Source organism: Oncorhynchus mykiss, chromosome 1 (assembly GCF_013265735.2).
Source record: "Oncorhynchus mykiss isolate Arlee chromosome 1, USDA_OmykA_1.1, whole genome shotgun sequence".
Taxonomy (NCBI): Eukaryota; Metazoa; Chordata; class Actinopteri; order Salmoniformes; family Salmonidae; genus Oncorhynchus; species Oncorhynchus mykiss.
In genome coordinates this window covers 66,550,229-66,568,167 of record NC_048565.1, presented here as the reverse complement: position 1 = coordinate 66,568,167, position 17,939 = coordinate 66,550,229, and the positions used below count along the sequence as shown (strand labels likewise).

The window sequence follows — 17,939 nt, the reverse complement described above, 5'->3', positions numbered from 1 at the left end:
CCCTTTTGCCCTCAGAACATCCTCAATTCATTGGGGCATGGACTCTACAAGGTGTCGAAAGCATTCCACAAGGATGCTGGCCCATGTTGACTCCACAGTTGTGTCAAGTTGGCTGGATGTCCTTTGGATGGTGGACCATTCTTGATACACACGAGAAACTGTTGAGCAGGAAAAACCCAGCAGCGTTGCAGTTCTTGACACATTCAAACCGGTGTGCCTGGCACCTACTACCATAACGCGTTCAAAGGCACTTCAATCTTTTGTCTTGCCCATTCACCCCTCTGAATGGCACACACACACACAATCCATGTCTCAATTGTCTCAAGCATTACAAATCCTTCTTTAACCCGTCTCCTCCCCATTTAACAGGTGATATCATTAAGGGATCATACTTCCACCTGGACTCACCTGATTAGGGTATGTCATGGAAAGAGCAGGAGTTCCTGTTTTGTATACTCAGTGTACAACAGGTCCTCGTAATTTACAGCATTTCCCTCATTCAGACAACAAAAAAATGTGCAAAAGTAGCCAAATTAGCAGTAGGGATAAGGGCAACTTCTGCGCGGTGCTCAAGTTCACAGAGATTGTCTGTCAAGACCGCTGTGAAGCGGAAACCCTGAGTCATGTATAGCGTTACTGTATAGCCACTGCATTCTGCACACCGTGTACTTCAATAATCTCAATTGCATTCCGTGTCATTTGGTTGTGCTATTCAATGAAGCACAGTGATAACACATTAAGTTGTTGTATAAATAAACAAAATATGACACTGCATTTCCATTTGAACTTTGTTGTGCTTTTAAATGGTTGAAAGCACAGCGATAACACATTTAGGTGACAACTAAACCAAAAAATAGACGTTGGTTTTCCATTCGAATTTGGTTGTGCTTTAAGATGGTTGAATGCAAGATGGTTGAATGCATAGTCTTTTTGAATGGTTGAAAATAGGTTGTAATCTCGTTGATCAACGTATCAACCAAATAATACCCAATTCTTCACGTTGAAATGAAGTGGTATGCTCAGTAGGTGGACTACTGTAATGGATATTTCCATTTACCAATGGGCTAGTGATGCATTGCCTATCATCTTCTCCTCTCTCTTTCTCATTTGCCGAAAACTAAGTAGCTGTTAAGCAATTGGTTAATGTGTCATTTCTCAAATCGTTTGCGATGACTAGAGAGAGACAACATGAAGGGCAATGAAAAACAGCAGTCTTTTAATGCAGTCGCATCAAACATTCAACATCTTGAACATCAGACACGACCGGATATAAAATAACAACTTGACCGTTCCTCATTACCAACGGTTACATCTAATCCAATACTTCATATATGCATCAGGCCAAATCCCCAGTCTTGTTCTCTTCATGTGGGCTCTGTGGACATGGTGAACTTGGGCGAGAATGACACACTGTTTAGATTCCTTTAAGATGAATGAATTTCTTCTGTCATCCTGCTGGAGGCTCAGAGTACCTGTGGGTCCATTAGGCATGGGGAGCTGTGACACCTCTGGGGAAGGCTGGGTGGGTGGGGGCCACAAATTGATTCTCCTCTCAGGCGGAAGGAGAGGATTGGAAGGAGAGGGTGCAGAGGGGACCTGGGGCTGGTAATGGAGCTTTAGGAGTGAGCTTAATGCCTAGGATCAGAGAAATCAATGGAGAAATATAGTTTGGCCTCCCTCCAATCCCCTCTTGCCTCCTTTGTCTAAGTGGGTAGAGGTCAACGACAGAGAGGCGTCTGTCTGGTAAGACATGACTGAAGCCTCCCGTCCTCCACTGGTTGGTCACACATGGATCAGCCGTCCTGGATCTATGCATCTCGGTCAGTCAGAGAGACTACCCCAGGGACCGTTCACATGTGTGGTTTACGAATGATTGGTCGGCGACAGAGTGGGAATTTAACCATCAAAGCCAGTTCTTATGTGCGTTGTTCCACTGGCTTTGAATCCTTCCTCTAGCATTAGCCCATCTTTTGAGTCCTTTTACCATTCATAGGCCAGACATTCTGCACGCACATGTAGTCATATACTGATACAGTTGAACGGTTAATGTGATAATATACTAGAACTAAAATGTTGATTTGATACAACTGGGTGTGTGGGCAGGAACAGTCCTTCATAGATAACTGGGGTCCCGGTTGGCTCTCCTGGATCGGAACCGGATCTCAGACAGCTTGGAGTTGATGCCGGTGCCAATTTGTCCCTTCCTGGCCAATGGGAAGCGGGCTAGAGTGGCATCTGCGGAGGGAGAGAGCGACAGCACAACAACAGTTGGAGGAGGGTGGACGGCGCAGGAGTGACAGTAAGGAACACAGCCGTTTTTCAGCCCTGCCAGAGCTGTCAGGCCATTAAAAACAAAATTATGATGAATGAAGGGGGCTTACTGGATCGGAAATGGGCCCGGCCGCCTCCGCCACACACACCCTCTCAATCCTCATCTTCTCTAAATCATGTTTCACTTTTTTTTATTGAATTACGGTGGCACAGCACTCAAGCGCAACCTAATAATGCATGTGTAAATGATTCAGTTTTGGGATGCTACTTCAACTGTATCAGTGAGATACAGTGGCGTCCAGAGTTATTGACACCCTTGATAAAGATGAGCAATAATGACGGTATAAAATAATTCATTAAAATACTGAGCTATATTGTATGCTGAAAAAAATTGGGGAACTATATTATTTTATAGTAATGCTCAGGGAAAAATACTTTGTTTGTACAGTCCAAAACGTGATTTTCCTGTGTTTTATATACTCCGAGCAAAAATATAAACGCAACATGTAAAGTGTTGGTACCATGTTTCATGAGCTGAAATTGAAAAAATCCCAGAAATGTTCCATACACACAAAAAGCTTATTTGGCATTCTGACTGCAGGAACGTTCACCAGAGCTGTTGCCAGAAAATTGAATGTTAATTTCTCTACCATAAGCTGCCTCCAATGTCGTTTTAGAGAATTGGCAGTACGTCCAACTGGCCTCACAACCACAGACCACGTGTAACCACGCCAGCCCAGGACCTCCACATCCAGCTTCTTCCCTGCGGGATCGTCTGAAGGGGGGCGGGGGGGGGGGGGGGGGGGGGGGGGGGGGGGGGGTGCTGAGGACTATTTCTGTCTGTAATAAAGCCCATTTGTGGGGAAGAACAAATCCCAAGTGGGTGGGCCTAATGAAGTTGTTTCAATACACTGATTTCCTTATATGAATTGTAACTTTGAAATTGTTAGATGTTGTGTTTATAGTTTTGTTCAGTATATATAATTAACCTCACCAGTTATCTTTTTTGGTAACTTGTTAATGGAAGTGTTCTTTCCACACTATGAGGTTGATATAATACTGTGAAATTGTGAAAATGATGATAATTCCCTTTTAGTGTAAGAGCAGTTTGAAAAGCCTGAATTATCAGCCTGTTGTTGTCAGATGGGGTTTTGGCCTCACCAGGCAGTAAATGAGTTAATAGATCAATAAGAAAGACAGCTCCAAACCTCTCTGCAAATAACAGCTAGTTTACAGTTTACCCTTCCCATTCAGACCACCCCAAGACAGTCTTAGCAAAATTCTTATTCAAAATGTGTATTTTTTTACCATTTTAATTTAAAACAATCACAGTACGGGTACTTCAATGTTACCTAGAAATGATTTAATATTTAGATAACAAACGGCTGCCTTAGACCGGCTTTCATTGGTCCAAGTAATAATTGTTTTGCTCAAAAAGGCAGGGGTCAAAATAATTGACACCCCTAAATATATATTATGAGGTTGGGAGATTGGGGACCTATCTGGCCTAGCTAAAGCCAACTTCATAAAATTGTTAGGTGGCAAGAAGTAGTACAGAGAAACAACAACAAAAAATAATAATTATATACTGTACATAGATTTTTCAACATGACAAATCTGAGGGGGCATGTGCCCCTTATGGGTCAAAGATCATACCTCCAAGACATGCTAACCTCCCCTGTTATGGGTAACGGTGAGAAGTTAGCATGTCTTGAAGGTATGATATAAAATGCTAACCTCCCCTGTTATTGGTAATGGTGAGAGGTTAGCATGTCTTGGGGGTATGATCTTTGACCCTCTGTAAATTATCTATAATCAACATGGTAGCATCCACATTAATGTTGAATTGTTTAGAAACATATTCTATTCTTATTTATAATAAAAGTGACTCCAAAATGACAATACATTATTTAGCATTCAATTCTGTTGGGCACAAAATAATCTGAAACAGTCAAAACGAACTCCAAATGCATCCAACAAGTTTGGTATTTTGTCCCATATTCCTAATACGCAATGACTACAAACTTGTGACTACAAACCTTTGGACTACTTTACTTATAAGAATCTTTAGTGGTGTCAATCATTTTGACCCGTACCTTTCTGAGCAATTGTATGAGTTTAAAGTAATATAATATCCCAATTTTTGGAGCATACAATATCGCTATTTGAATTATTATTAGAATTATTTATTTCATACAGTCATTACTGCTCATCTTTATTACAGGTGTCAATCATTTCAGACCCCACCGTATCTTTCTGATAATCGAGAAGGTGAGTGCTTTCACTCACCAATGAATGACCAAGTGAAATTGGAGAAAAATACAATGAAAGTTGGTAAAGGTTGTTTGTAAGGCTGAGGATCAGGTTATCATTTACTGTAGATGGCGTTGAGCTTGTGTGGGTCCAGGGCGGTGCGGTGGTTGGGGAAGGTTGGTCTGCGGCTCCGCCCCCCTCGCAGGTTGCTGTTCAGCAGGGTGTCCATGTCGAACACGCCCAGCAACAGAGTGCGCGCCATCGCCGTGGGAGACTGCGTCTGATTGGCTGCATGCCAAGACCGCATTTCACAGAAGACGCCGGAACTTGGGTATACCTCCACCTGGTTTACCTGCACAGCCAATTGGGAGACAGTGCGAATGTGATCAGAATCAAAACCCATTTAGACCTCCATAACCTTTGGAGGATCGATATCGTGTCCTTCGGACTATTTGGTTCTATCATAGCTCTGAGATATTGAGTACCAAAGTTTTCACATCCCAGATCTCAGAACTGTTTTGTAGTGAATTATTATTTCATAAACCATTAAGGTCCTCACCTTAAAAGGTACCTAAAGTGCAGAGTATCAAAATCCTGAGAGGGGGGTGCAACTGCATATAGAACCTTCTGGCTCTTTAAATGTCAGTCTGGGTTCAATAAGGCTATATAAAGACAGTTCTGATGTAAAGACATGTTCAGATTTTAAGAAAACCGTAGCTATTAATGATAAAATAACACTATTGTACCAAGATAGTCAGACACATCAAATACATAAGAAATGTATTCCGATCCTCAGAAATATTATGGTCTCACTCAACAATACTTAGAGGGAGAAGGCAAAGACGTGTTCCGATTGGTCCGTCTGTATTTGTTCAGGCTTGTGATTGGATTGCAGATAGAACCTTACAGCGCCAAGTTCAAATGGGTTTCTAGTTTTTCATATTTCACATTTTTACTAACTTCTCAGACATATGTAGAACTATCTAAAGATCAATTATGTGACTAACTCATTTTAGACAAACATTTCAGATAGAACCATATAGTCCCATGGTCTCGATAAGTTAATGGCCGCTAAGTTAACAATCTGTCTTTATCTGGAATGAACAGCAAGTTTCCTTACATGGCCAGTCCCACTAACACAGTGTGTCTCTGAGCATGTCCTCATCCCGGGTAGGTCGGCTGCTGAGCCAAACAGAGAGCTGTGAGGGTTGTCGTCCTCTGTGATGTCACTCAGCTCTAAGTCTCCGTCCACACTGTGCTCACTGATGGCCATCTCGGGTCCAAAGTTTGACATGCTTCCATTCACGTCGTCCTGAGTCATAGCTGAGCGGTTGGACATGGGCTGATGATGAAGTGGGGGACTGAACCGTCGGCCAGATTGTCCTGACACAGAGTGGTGTGTGTATGTGTAGCTCTCGCCCCTCACTATTGCTGTGGAGACAGCCTGTGGGGACACTGCAGGGTGGAGGGGGTGGTTGGCTTGGCCCAAGTTCTGCCACATGGTAGAAAGCAGGTCAGGGATCTCTGAGGGATGACACCACAAAGTTAAGAAGGAACATGCATTAGGGAAAGTGATCAATTTAGAGCAGGTGAATTATAAAACTGTATTGACCTTACTCATCCTCACCCTTTACTAGCATGTTTTGCAGCCATTGGTTTTCAGCCGCCATTTCGGCCTTCTCTTTCTCCAGTTCCCGAACCCGTGACCTGAGGAACTGGAGCTCTGCAGTGTGGGAAGGGTTAAATACATCTGTCTCCATCTTCATGGTCTGTGAAGGAAAGAGAAAAGCAGATGACTGATGAGTGAATGGTTTTGACTCACTTAGGAGAGACTTTCCATCGACTTTAATTGTATTGCCTAGATATACAGTGCCCTTGACTTTTTCCACATTTTGTTACGTTACAACCGTATTCTAAAATGGCTTAAATGAAAAAAAAAGAAAATCCCCAGCAAACAGTACCCCATAATGACAAAGTGAAAACTGGTATTTATTAAGTTTGCAAATGTATTAAAAATAAAAAACAAACAGAAATACCTTATTTAGATAAGTATTCAGACCGTTTTGCTATGAGACTTGAAATTGACCTCAGATGCATCCTGTTTCCATTGATCATCCTTGAGATGTTTCTACAACTTGGAGTCTACCTGTGGTAAATTCAATTGATTATTGATCATTATACCCTGATGAAGACAGCTTGTCTGTTGAAATGTTGGATATTAGGTTATTCAATTATTGCATCTGAGCCCCTAGTGTGCGGCTCTCCTTTCATTTTTCAAGTGTTCCATTCAGCTAGCCAGCACCTTGCCTAAATAGGTGTGCATCTCTTTCGCCTCTAGAAAATTAAATTGATTGGACATGATTTGGAAAGGCACACATCTGTCTATATAAGGACCCACAGTTGACAGTGCATGTCAGGGCAAAAACCAAGCAATGAGGCTGAACGAATTGTCCGTAGAGCTCCGAGACATGATTGTGTCGAAGCACAGATCTAGGGAAGGGTACCAAGAACACAGTGGCCTCCATCATTCTTAAATGAAAGAAGTTTGGAACCACCAAGACTCTCTCTAGAGCTGGCTGCCTGGCCAAACTGAGCAATCAGGGGAGAAGGGCATTGGTCAGGGAGGTGACCAAGAACCTGATGGTCACTCTGACAAAGCTCTAGAGTTCCTCTGTGGAGATTGGAGAACCTTCCAGAAGGACAACAATCTCTGCAGCACTCCACCAATCAGGACGTTAAGGTGGCCAGACAGACGGAAGGCACTCCTCAGTAAAAGGCACATGACAGCCCTCTTGGAGTTTGCCAAAAGGCACCTAAAGACTCTCAGACCATAAGAAACAAGATTCTCTGGTCTGATGAAACCAAGATTTATCTCTGGCCTGAATGCCAAACGTCACATGTGGAGGAAATCTGGCACCATCCCTACGGTGAAGCATGGCTGTGGGGGTGTTTTTCAGCAGCAGGGACTGGGAGACTAGTCAAGATTGAGGCAAAGATGAACCGAGCAAAGTACAGAGAGATCCTTGATGAAAACCTGCTCCAGAGCGCTCAAGACCTCAGACTGGGGCGAAGGTTCACCTTCCAACAGGACAACGACCTTAAGGACACAGCCAAAACAATGCAGGAGTGGCTTCGGGACAAGTCTCTGAATGTCCTTGAGTGGCCCAGCCAGAGCCCGGACTTGAACCCGATCGAACATCTCGGGAGAGACCTGAAAATAGCTGTGCTGCAATGCTCCACATCCAACCTGACAGAGCTTGAGTGGATCTGAAGAGAAGAATGGGAGAAACTCCCCAAATACAGCTTGTAGTTTCATACCCAAGAAGACTCGAGGCTATAATTGCTGCCAAAGGTGCTCCAAAAAAGTACTGAGTAAAGGGTCTGAATACTTAGGTAAAAGTGATATTTCAGTTTTTATTTCTAAAAACCTGTTTTTGCTTTGTCATTATGGGGTATTGTGTGTAGATTGTAATTATTATTATTTTAAAATCAATTTTAGAATAAGGCTGCAACATAACAAACAGTCGGAAGTTTACATACTCTTAGGTTGGAGTCATTAAAACTTGTTTCTTGTTAACAAACTATAGTTTTGGCAAGTCGGTTAGGACATCTACTTTGTGAATGACACACATATTTTTTCCAACAATTGTTTACAGAGAGATTATTTCACTTATAATTCACTGTATCACAATTCCAGTGGGTCAGAAGATTACATACACTAAGTTGACTGTGCCTTTACACAGCTTGGAAAATTCCAGAAAATGATGTCATGGCTCTAGAAGCTTCTGATAGGCTAATTTACATAATTTCAGTCAATTGGAGGTGTACCTGTGGATGTATTTCAAGGCCTACCTTCAAACTCAGTGCCTCTTTGCTTGACATCACAGGAAATCAAAAGAAATCAGCCAAGACCCCAGAAAACAATTGTAGACCTCCACAAGTCTGGTTCATCCGTGGGAGCAATTTCCAAATGCCTAAAGGTACCACGCTCATCTGTACAAACAATAGCACGCAAGTATAAACACCATGGGACCACAAAGCCATCATACCGGTCAGGAAGGAGACACGTTCTGTCTCCTAGAGATGAACGTACTTTGGTGCAAAAAGTACAAATCAATCCCAGAACAGCAGCAAAGGACCTTGTGAAGATGCTGGAGGAAATGGGTACAAAAGTATCTATATCCACAGTAAAACGAGTTCTTTATCGACATAACCTGAAAGGCCACTCAGCAAGGTAGAAGCCACAGCTCCAAAACCGCCATTAAAAAAAACAGAGTACGGTTTGCAACTGCACATTGGGACAAAGATCGTACTTTTTGGAGAAATGTCCTCTGGTCTGATGAAACAAAAATAGAACTGTTTGGCCATAATGACCATCATTATGTTTGGAGGAAAAAGGGGGAAGCTTGCAAGCCGAAGAACCCCATCCCAACCGTAAAGCACGGGGGTGGCAGCATCATGTTGTGGGGTGCTTTGCTGCAGGAGGGACTGGTGCACTTCAAAAAATAGATGGCATCACGAGGAATGACAATTATTTGGATATATTGAAGCAACATCTCAAGACATCAGTCAGGAAGTTAAAGCTTTTTCGCAAATGGTTCTTCCATATGGACAATGACCTCAAGCTTACTTCCAAAGTTGTGGCAAAATGGCTTAAGGACAACAAAGTCAAGGTATTGGAGTGGCCATCACAAAGCCCTGACCTCAAATCCTATAGAAAATATGTGGGCAAAACTGAAAAAGTGTGTGCGAGCAAGGGGGCCTACAAACCGAACTCAATTACACCAGCTCTGTCCGGAGGAAGGGGCCAAAATTCACCCAGCTTATTGTGGGAAGCTTGTGGAAGGCTACCCGAAACGTTTGACCTAAGTTAAACAATTTAAAGGCAATGCTACCAAATACTAATTGAGTGTATGTAAACTTCTGACCCACTGGGAATGTGATGAAATAAATAAAGGCTAAAGTAAATAATTATCTCTACTATTATTCTTACATTTCACACTCTTAAAATAAAGTGGTGAACCTAACTGACCTAAAACAAGATTTTTTTTTACTAGGATTAAATATCAGGAATTGTGAAATACTGATTTTAAATGTATTTGGCTAAGGTGTATGTAAACTTCTGACTTCAACTGTAGATGTCAAGATCCCAAAGAAGTGGAAGAGGGCATTTAGATCATTCAATTGTAGTTCTTACAGGAATTAAATGGTAACCTGGTTTTTCAATAGGACTTTTACAAATGAAAAATAGTCTTGACATTTAAAAAACTATAATTTCCTCAAAGGCTCTGTGTATTTTAAAGCTATTTCTAAGTTGAAATGTGTCACCTTTGACAGAAAATGGTAACAGGCATTCACAGAACGCTGTGACAAACACATATGAAGCAAGAAGGAGGATGAATAACAGCATTTAGGGGTAAAAGAACACGTCCATTAGCAAGTTATCAAAAAAGCTAGGCCAAAACATAACTGGTGAGGTTAATTATATATACTGAACATAACTATAAACAATTTCAAAGATTTTACTGAGTTACAGTTCATATACGGAAATCAGTCAATTGAAATAAATAAATTAGGCCGTAATCTATGGATTTCACATGACTGGGCATTGGCACAGTACCCGCCCACTGGGGAGCCAGGACCTGCCAATCAGAATGAGTTTCTCCCCACAAAAGGGCTTTATTACAGACAGAAATACTCCTCAGATTCATCAGCTGTCCAAGTGCCTGGTCTCAGATGATCCCTCAGGTATAGAAGCCAGATCTGGAGGTCCTGGGCTGGAGAGGTTACAAGTGGTCTGCGCTTGTGAGGCCGGTTGGACGCACTGCCAAATTCTCTAAAACAACGGAGGTGGCTTATGGTAGAGAAATTAACACTCAATTATCTGGAAACAGCTCTGGTGGACATTCCTGCAGTCAGAATGCCAACTGCACACTCCCTCAAAATGTGAGACATCTGCGGCAATGTGTTGTGTGACAAAACTGCACATTTTAAAGTGGCATGCTATTGATCCCAGCACAAGGTGCACCTGTGTAATGAGCATGCTGTTTAATCAGCTTTTTTGATATGCCACACCTGTCAGGTGGGTGAATAATCTTTGCAATGGAGAAATGCTCACTAACAGGGATATAAACAATTTTGTGCACAGACTTGGAGAGAAATAAGCTTTGTGTACGTATGGAGCATTTCTGGGATCTTTTATTTCAGCTCATGAAACATGGGACCAACACTTTACATGTTGAGTTTATATTTCTCTTCAGTATACATACTTAGAATTCCTCTCACACGGAAACAAAAATGTCACTAGAAAGGCTTTGATGAACATTCAATTAAAATTAAGATTCATTGTTCTTAAAGTTATCCATTTGTTTTTTCAAAGCCATCAGCTATTCCAGGAAAATAAGATGCCTGAAATTATGGTTGCTCCCTGAAGGGAAAGGGAAAAAAGGGCAAATATTATAATCTGTCATCTCACTCATTAATATGCAAATTGAATCGTGTTTAGTCAATTATTTTACCATGGAAGTTGGGTTGTTATATGCCACATCATATTTGAAGAGATGCAGAAAACATTACGTTGATGCATTTTCAATTTGAATATTAATGAAGTTTACATCATTTACCAGTTCCCGGATTTAACAGGTCCTTGCATTTATTAAAGTGTACGCCACAAACATTTCTACAAGGCAGAGCTAGAAAACAAGGCAATCTGACATGTTGGAATAAACCTGGAATCCCAATATTTTAGCAGTTGAGCTGTACAGTCTTCTTTGTGCATCCCTCTGACAACAGTGAAATAACATCTAGTGTTATTTTATACAAGTTCTATAGGTGGAAAATACAGAATGAAGCCGATACTGGGCATTTCCATGTAAAAGGACCCATGACCATCAGCATGTGAAGTTCATAGGAGTATGTCATATTGGGTGTCAAATTAAAGCTACAAATATCTCTCTCTATATATATATATTTAAAAAAAAAAAAAAAAATTAAAAATAAAAGCATATACATTTTTCAACAATTTTCCGTCCTAAAAATATGGAATAAACAAAGGCTTTGATTTCTGGTCAAACAGATGGGTTTTTAGAAAACATCTACCAGAAAGTCTTAAAAGGTATTAGAAATGCATCAAAACACAATGTTGAAGTAAAGACCCCTGTCAACTAATATCAACACTATAGTTTGAGAAATGAGTTGCATTCCGTAAGTTTAACAAACTTGTGTGCCGTGTAATTCCGTTACCAAAATCCCACACATCTTTAAAGATCATTTCAAATTTCTCTCCCTCATGAGGGAGGATAATGAAAGTTCACAGAAGAAACAAGTAAAGGTAGACCTACCAATTAGATATAGTGTTTTCATTGATATCAAGATTATGAATTATTAAAGATACACTATGCAGAAATAACTATGCCATTTCCTGGTTGCAAAATTCTAATAGTTAGCCTAATTTTACTTTGTGAGTATAGTAGTGGAAAATAATTGTAACATCTAAACTGCTGTGAAATATATTTTCCAGAACCAAAAGTATTGTACAAAACCAAAAGTAAAAATAAAACTTAAGCACGGGAAGCATACAGAAATAATGCATATAGAACAGGTCTTCCACTTTTTAGACTTGCTTTCAATGAGAATTATAGATTCATAACACATTTCTATATGAATTTGGTCGGGTTGCCCAAAGAGAGACATATTGCAGCTTTAAGTGATTAAAACACATAATTATGTTACCAAATCCGTAATGAAAGTACTGAATAATCTGTAATGGAATTACTACTTTTAAAATTGGCTACAATGGGAAATCACAGTATTCACAAACCCCAGTTTGGTCAGCTGCTACTATCCTCCCTTTCACTGGCATACTGATAACTGTTTTCTTTCTCTTTCTGTCATCTGGTGGTCTAAGCAAGACTGTGAAAACAGTCTGGACAACCCCTCCGTCTCACTCTCCCTCTCTCTGTCTCGCTCTCCCTCTCCCTCCTTCTCCAGTTAATGTAATCTCTACCGGCTCTTAATGACACCTACCAGCTACCCTCTTTTCATTTACTGTAACAAGCATCCTCATCCACTGAGCACCGACTAACACAGGATGTCCATGGATGTTGAAAAGTAATTGAAATTTGGTCTAGCTGCCCTGGCTGGACCAAATCTGAACCAATTATAGACGTCTATGTTTCACAAGATTGGATAACACAGTACAGTAGACCACAACAGAGAACAGTAAAGTACAGTAAAGAAAAGTAGAATACAGTACTACAGTACCATTCAGTAGAGTAGAGTATAATGTAGTGCATTTACTGTACTCCACTGTAGTGTACTGAACTCTACTGTGGTGATGGGGGGGGGGGGGGGGGGGGGGGGGAATCAATAGTTACATATTGGGATATTATTTTTTATGACATAACGTATCGTCTTGACAATGTCGCAATATAATTTTTGTGCTAGATGGCTGTACCTGCACCAAAACGCCAGTATTTTTTCTTCATAGCGTTTTCTCCATCTTCTTTTAAAATAGGGAGACAATTTGTTTTCAAGCATTTTAATTTCTATTTCTCATGGCTCTATCTTGTCCCTCTGCAGCAGACACACGGTGAGCAATGTTTGGAACCTTGAATCGCAATACATACAGAATCGTGAGAATAGCAATACCTATCGCCACCTACAGTTGAAGTCGGAAGTTCACATACACCTTAGCCAACTACATTTAACCTCAAGTTTTTCACAATTCCTGACATTTACTCCCAGTAGAAATTCCCTGCCAGGTCAGTTAGGATCACCACTTTATTTTAAGAAAGTGAAATGTCAGAATAATAATAGAGAGAATTATATATTTCAGCTTTTATTTCTTTCATCACATTCCCAGTGGGTCAGAAGTTTACATACAGTGGGGCAGAAAAGTATTTAGTCAGCCACCAATTGTGCAAGTTCTCCCACTTAAAAAAGATGAGAGAGGCCTGTAATTTTCATCATAGGTACACTTCAACTATGACAGACAAAATGAGAAGAAAAAAAATCCAGAAAAAAAATGTGTAGGATTTTTTATGAATTTATTTGCAAATTATGGTGGAAAATAAGTATTTGGTCAATAACAAAAGTTTATCTCAATACTTTGTTATATACCCTTTGTTGGCAATGACAGAAGTCAAACGTTTTCTGTAAGTCTTCACAAGGTTTTCACACACTGTTGCTGGTATTTTGGCCCATTCCTCCATGCAGATCTCCTCTAGAGCAGTGATGTTTTGGGGCTGTTGCTGGGCAACACGGACTTTCAACTCCCTCCAAAGATTTTCTATGGGGTTGAGATCTGGAGACTGGCTAGGCCACTCCAGGACCTTGAAATGCTTCTTACGAAGCCACTCCTTCGTTGCCCGGCGGTGTGTTTGGGATCATTGTCATGCTGAAAGACCCAGCCACGTTTCATCTTCGATGCCCTTGCTGATGGAAGGAGGTTTTCACTCAAAATCTCATGATACATGGTCCCATTCATTCTTTCCTTTACACGGATCAGTCGTCCTGGTCCCTTTGCAGAAAAACAGCCCAAAGCATGATGTTTCCACCCCCATGCCTCACAGTAGGTATGGTGTTCTTTGGATGCAACTCAGCATTCTTTGTCCTCCAAACACGACAAGTTGAGTTTTTACCAAAAAGTTATATTTTGGTTTCATCTGACCATATGACATTCTCCCAATCTTCTTCTGGATCATCCAAATGCTCTCTAGCAAACTTCAGACGGGCCTGGACATGTACTGGCTTAAGCAGGGGGACACGTCTGGCACTGCAGGATTTGAGTCCCTGGCGGCGTAGTGTGTTACTGATGGTAGGTTTTGTTACTTTGGTCCCAGCTCTCTGCAGGTCATTCACTGGGTCCCCCCGTGTGGTTCTGGGATTTTTGCTCACCGTTCTTGTGATCATTTTGACCCCACGGGGTGAGATCTTGCGTGGAGCCCCAGATTGAGGGAGATTATCAGTGGTTTTGTATGTCTTCCATTTTCTAATAATTGCTCCCATAGTTGATTTCTTCAAACCAAGCTGCTTACCTATTGCAGATTCGGTCTTCCCAGCCTGGTGCAGGTCTAGAATTTTGTTTCTGGTGTCCTTTGACAGCTCTTTGGTCTTGGACATAGTGGAGTTTGGCGTGTGACTGTTTGAGGTTGTGGACAGGTGTCTTTTATACTGATAACAAGTTCAAACAGGTGCCATTAATACAGGTAACGAGTAGAGGACAGAGGAGCCTCTTAAAGAAGAAGTTACAGGTCTGTGAGAGCCAGAAATCTTGCTTGTTTGTAGGCGACCAAATACTTATTTTCCACCATAATTTGCAAATAAATTCATTAAAAATCTTACAATGTGATTTTCTGGATTTTTTCTTCTCATTTTGTCTGTCATAGTTGAAGTGTACCTATGATGAAAATTACAGGCCTCTCTCATCTTTTTAAGTGGGAGAACTTGCACTATTGGTGGCTGACTAAATACTTTTTTGCCCCACTGTATCCAATGCAAAAAAACATCTACATTTAAATGGTAATAATATTACATTTGCATATATTTCTGTTAATTCCCATATATTCCCATTAATTCCCATATATTCCCATGGAAAGTTTCTACCTCTGAATATTCCCCAAAATGTGAAACCCTACTTAAAACAATAAAAGGCTACTCTGAAATGTGTAGTTTTGTCACACAACGCCACAGGTGCCTCAAGTTGAGGGAGCGTGCAAAAGGCATTCTGACTGCAGGAATGTCCACCAGAGCTGTTGCCAGAGAATTGAATGTTAATTTCTCTACCATAAGCTGCTTCCATCGTAGTTTTAAAGAATTTAGCAGTATCCAACCGGCCTCACAACCGCAGACCACGTGTAACCATGCCAGCCCAGGATCTCCACATCCGGGTTCTTCACCTGTGAGATCATCTTAGACCAGCCACCAGGTCAGCTGATGAAACTGAGGAGTATTTCTGTCTGTAATAATGCCGTTTTGTGAGGAAAAACTCATTCTGATTAGCTGGCCCTGCCTCCCCAGTGGGCTCCCCATGGCTGCGCCACCATGTGAAATCCATAGATGAGGGCTTAATTTATTTATTTCAATTGACTGATTTCCTTATATGAACTGTAACTCAGTAAAATCATTGAGTATATATTTTTGTTCAGTATACATATATTTTAGTTGATACGACTATATTCTGATCATCAGAACATTATATCTCAAAAAAATGACATCTCTAAAAAGGGTGTCAGACCTGATCCCTGCCTGTTTCATTATATTACTATGAGTTCATTTTAGTATACTGTAAATGATCCGTATGCTTTCAGTTGAGCGTACTAGCTCTTTGCCTGTCTACCGGAAGTTGATATTGTTGCTATGCGACCTCTTGCCAGCTAGTTAGCATAACAAATGACTAGTTAGATATTTTACGACTTCGGGTATTTCTTAAATTCAATGTGGAGTGCGATTGTAAATTCAGAGCGTTGTCAGATTGTCCGCTTGTAAATTCGGAGTGTACACTGGAGAAGTAGGGTTGATTTGAGCATTCTGACCATACAACTGCAGTCAAGCACCCAAGCTAACGCTGGCTAGCTTGCTAGCTACTTCCAGACACAAATGAGAGTGACCACCCTGACCATTTTACTCGCCCTAGCAAAGCTGGTTAGGAAGTTATGTTATCCAGAGCGTTGGTGACTAACTTTGTTGCTGGCAAAAATGTAATTGTGCCTTTTGCAGATGTGTACTGACACGGCTACATTCAACAGGAGTTGAGCGCTCATAAATTCATTATTCTGCGCTCTAGTACACTCAGATGAGAGTGCCCTGAAATCGGAGTAGATAGTCAGAGCAAATTTATGAAAGCACCCGAATGTCCATTGAGAACGCACAACGACTTATACCATTTAGCTAAACTAAGAGGGAATAATCAAGTCAATAAACGTTGGGTAGTTAGTTAGATAACCCCTAGTTAGCATACTGGCAAGTTTGATGTATAAGTGGCCAACTAACATACCGGCAGAGACTGCTGTAATTATATGCTATGTGGTTCGTAAGGACAGTGTAGCTAACAAATTGTCAGCCAATATAACTTGTAAGGTAACTTATTTGAAAAGTCATTACTTTATTACATTGCTCAACATTTGTCATCATCAGTTAAAGTAATGAATTTGCATCTGCTCTCATTGTACTTCAACTGCATATTTTCCATCATCTTCTTCAAATCTGAAAATGACATATAGCCACTCCTATTTCCTGAAGAATTGCATTATGGGCCCTAAAGTACGGAAATAGTGTCCTCTGCGCGTATACTTCATATTTTGGCGAATTTAGTACGACATCCGGGAACTTTTGGCATAATAACTATATCCATACTATGACCAATAAGCATACTACCTACTCAATTCACGTCACAAATAGTTCGGTTAGTATGAGTATTCAAACACAGCTCAAGAGTTCCTTCCCAGCTAGAAGTGAACTGTGAAGGCGTTTGCATGCCTGTCCAGGCATGGTGAGATCTTGCAGGCATCTGCAATGTAATCTGGCAGGTACACCTCTTTTGGTTCTGTTCACCTGCTCAGATGTTACTGACACATGCCAGATCTTACAAAGCCTGGATAGGTATTTTACATATCAGATAACCACATCGTATGTAATAGCAATCTGCTTCCCGACGGCACAGTAGATGTGGTTGACGCATGCAACATTGAGCAGTGGAAAGAAACCCTTGGTTCACCTATTGTGTGTGGCAGGTGATATACTGTACTAGCTAATTAGCCCAATTGAGCAACTACTCATGCCACAGCAGTGTCATGTCCTGGAGAGTCAATGGACTTTCTTTCTCTAGTTGGCTTCAGAATTTGAATAGCATACATTGAAGATAGCATCACTAGGCTTCGCATTTAGTATTAACGTTACTCTTTGTAGCTACAGTAGTTAGCTAGCTGACCGCTAGTGTGTGGATGGTTCATCATCCTAAAACCGAGTTGGTGGATTGATTCCATGATATGCAGCTGGCCACCTGCAGTAGCCATTGAATGAACACTCCGTACGCCAATGTAGTATTACAGTTAATGTCTCCAAATGTGACCAAACAAACACTAATGTGCAATTAGTTGAAGTAGCTAGGTATACAGAGGAGAAAACATCTTACTCTATTGCCAATGCTAACCGTCTCTATTCTTTGTTGTAGGACGCTTTCTTGATTTCGCTCACCCTCACATTTACACGGCTGTGGTTCCAGCATTTCTTGCATATTATCGTAAAGAATATCCTAAAGGTGACTCGTCGTTTCTTCCTTAAATGGTAATGTCTCCGTTTCAATATGCAATAGTCGCGTGTTTGTTGTCATCAACTGACATTATCAAATCAAAACATTGAAAGTGAAAGCAAGCATGCTGTCAAAAAACATATCCGGTGTTTAAAGCGATCGTTTC

General features: G+C 41.0%; 1 protein-coding gene across 4 annotated transcripts; it reads right to left on the bottom strand.

Moving 5' to 3' along the window:
* Window positions 1-239: 239 nt before the first annotated feature.
* On the bottom strand, window positions 240-17,905 carry LOC110527255. 4 transcript variants are annotated; one of them, XM_021608422.2, is made up of 5 exons: window positions 17,657-17,905; window positions 6,152-6,293; window positions 5,645-6,048; window positions 4,648-4,876; window positions 240-2,235 (listed from the first exon to the last, which is right to left on the bottom strand). In XM_021608422.2, the coding sequence occupies exons 1-5, from the start codon at window positions 17,756-17,758 to the stop codon at window positions 2,114-2,116; spliced, it is 999 nt and encodes a 332-aa protein (XP_021464097.2). In that variant the 5' UTR covers window positions 17,759-17,905; the 3' UTR covers window positions 240-2,113. The 4 variants fall into 4 exon arrangements, with proteins under 4 accessions (XP_021464097.2, XP_021464105.2, XP_021464114.2 ...); XM_021608430.2 differs by having other exon boundaries at window positions 17,675-17,905; XM_021608439.2 differs by having other exon boundaries at window positions 17,719-17,903.
* Window positions 17,906-17,939: the final 34 nt, after the last annotated feature.

Bases quoted from the DNA above. Each gene is read 5' to 3' on its own strand.
- LOC110527255 (XM_021608422.2), bottom strand. From the start codon at position 17,758: ATGCAAGAAATGCTGGAACCACAGCCGTGTAAATGTGAGGGTGAGCGA. The intron at 6,294-17,656 runs GTAAGATGTTTT...TTTCCTTCACAG, and splicing joins CGGTTAGCATTGGCAATAGA to ACCATGAAGATGGAGACAGA. The intron at 2,236-4,647 runs GTAAATGATAAC...CTCCCTCCGCAG, and splicing joins CAAGCTCAACGCCATCTACA to ATGCCACTCTAGCCCGCTTC.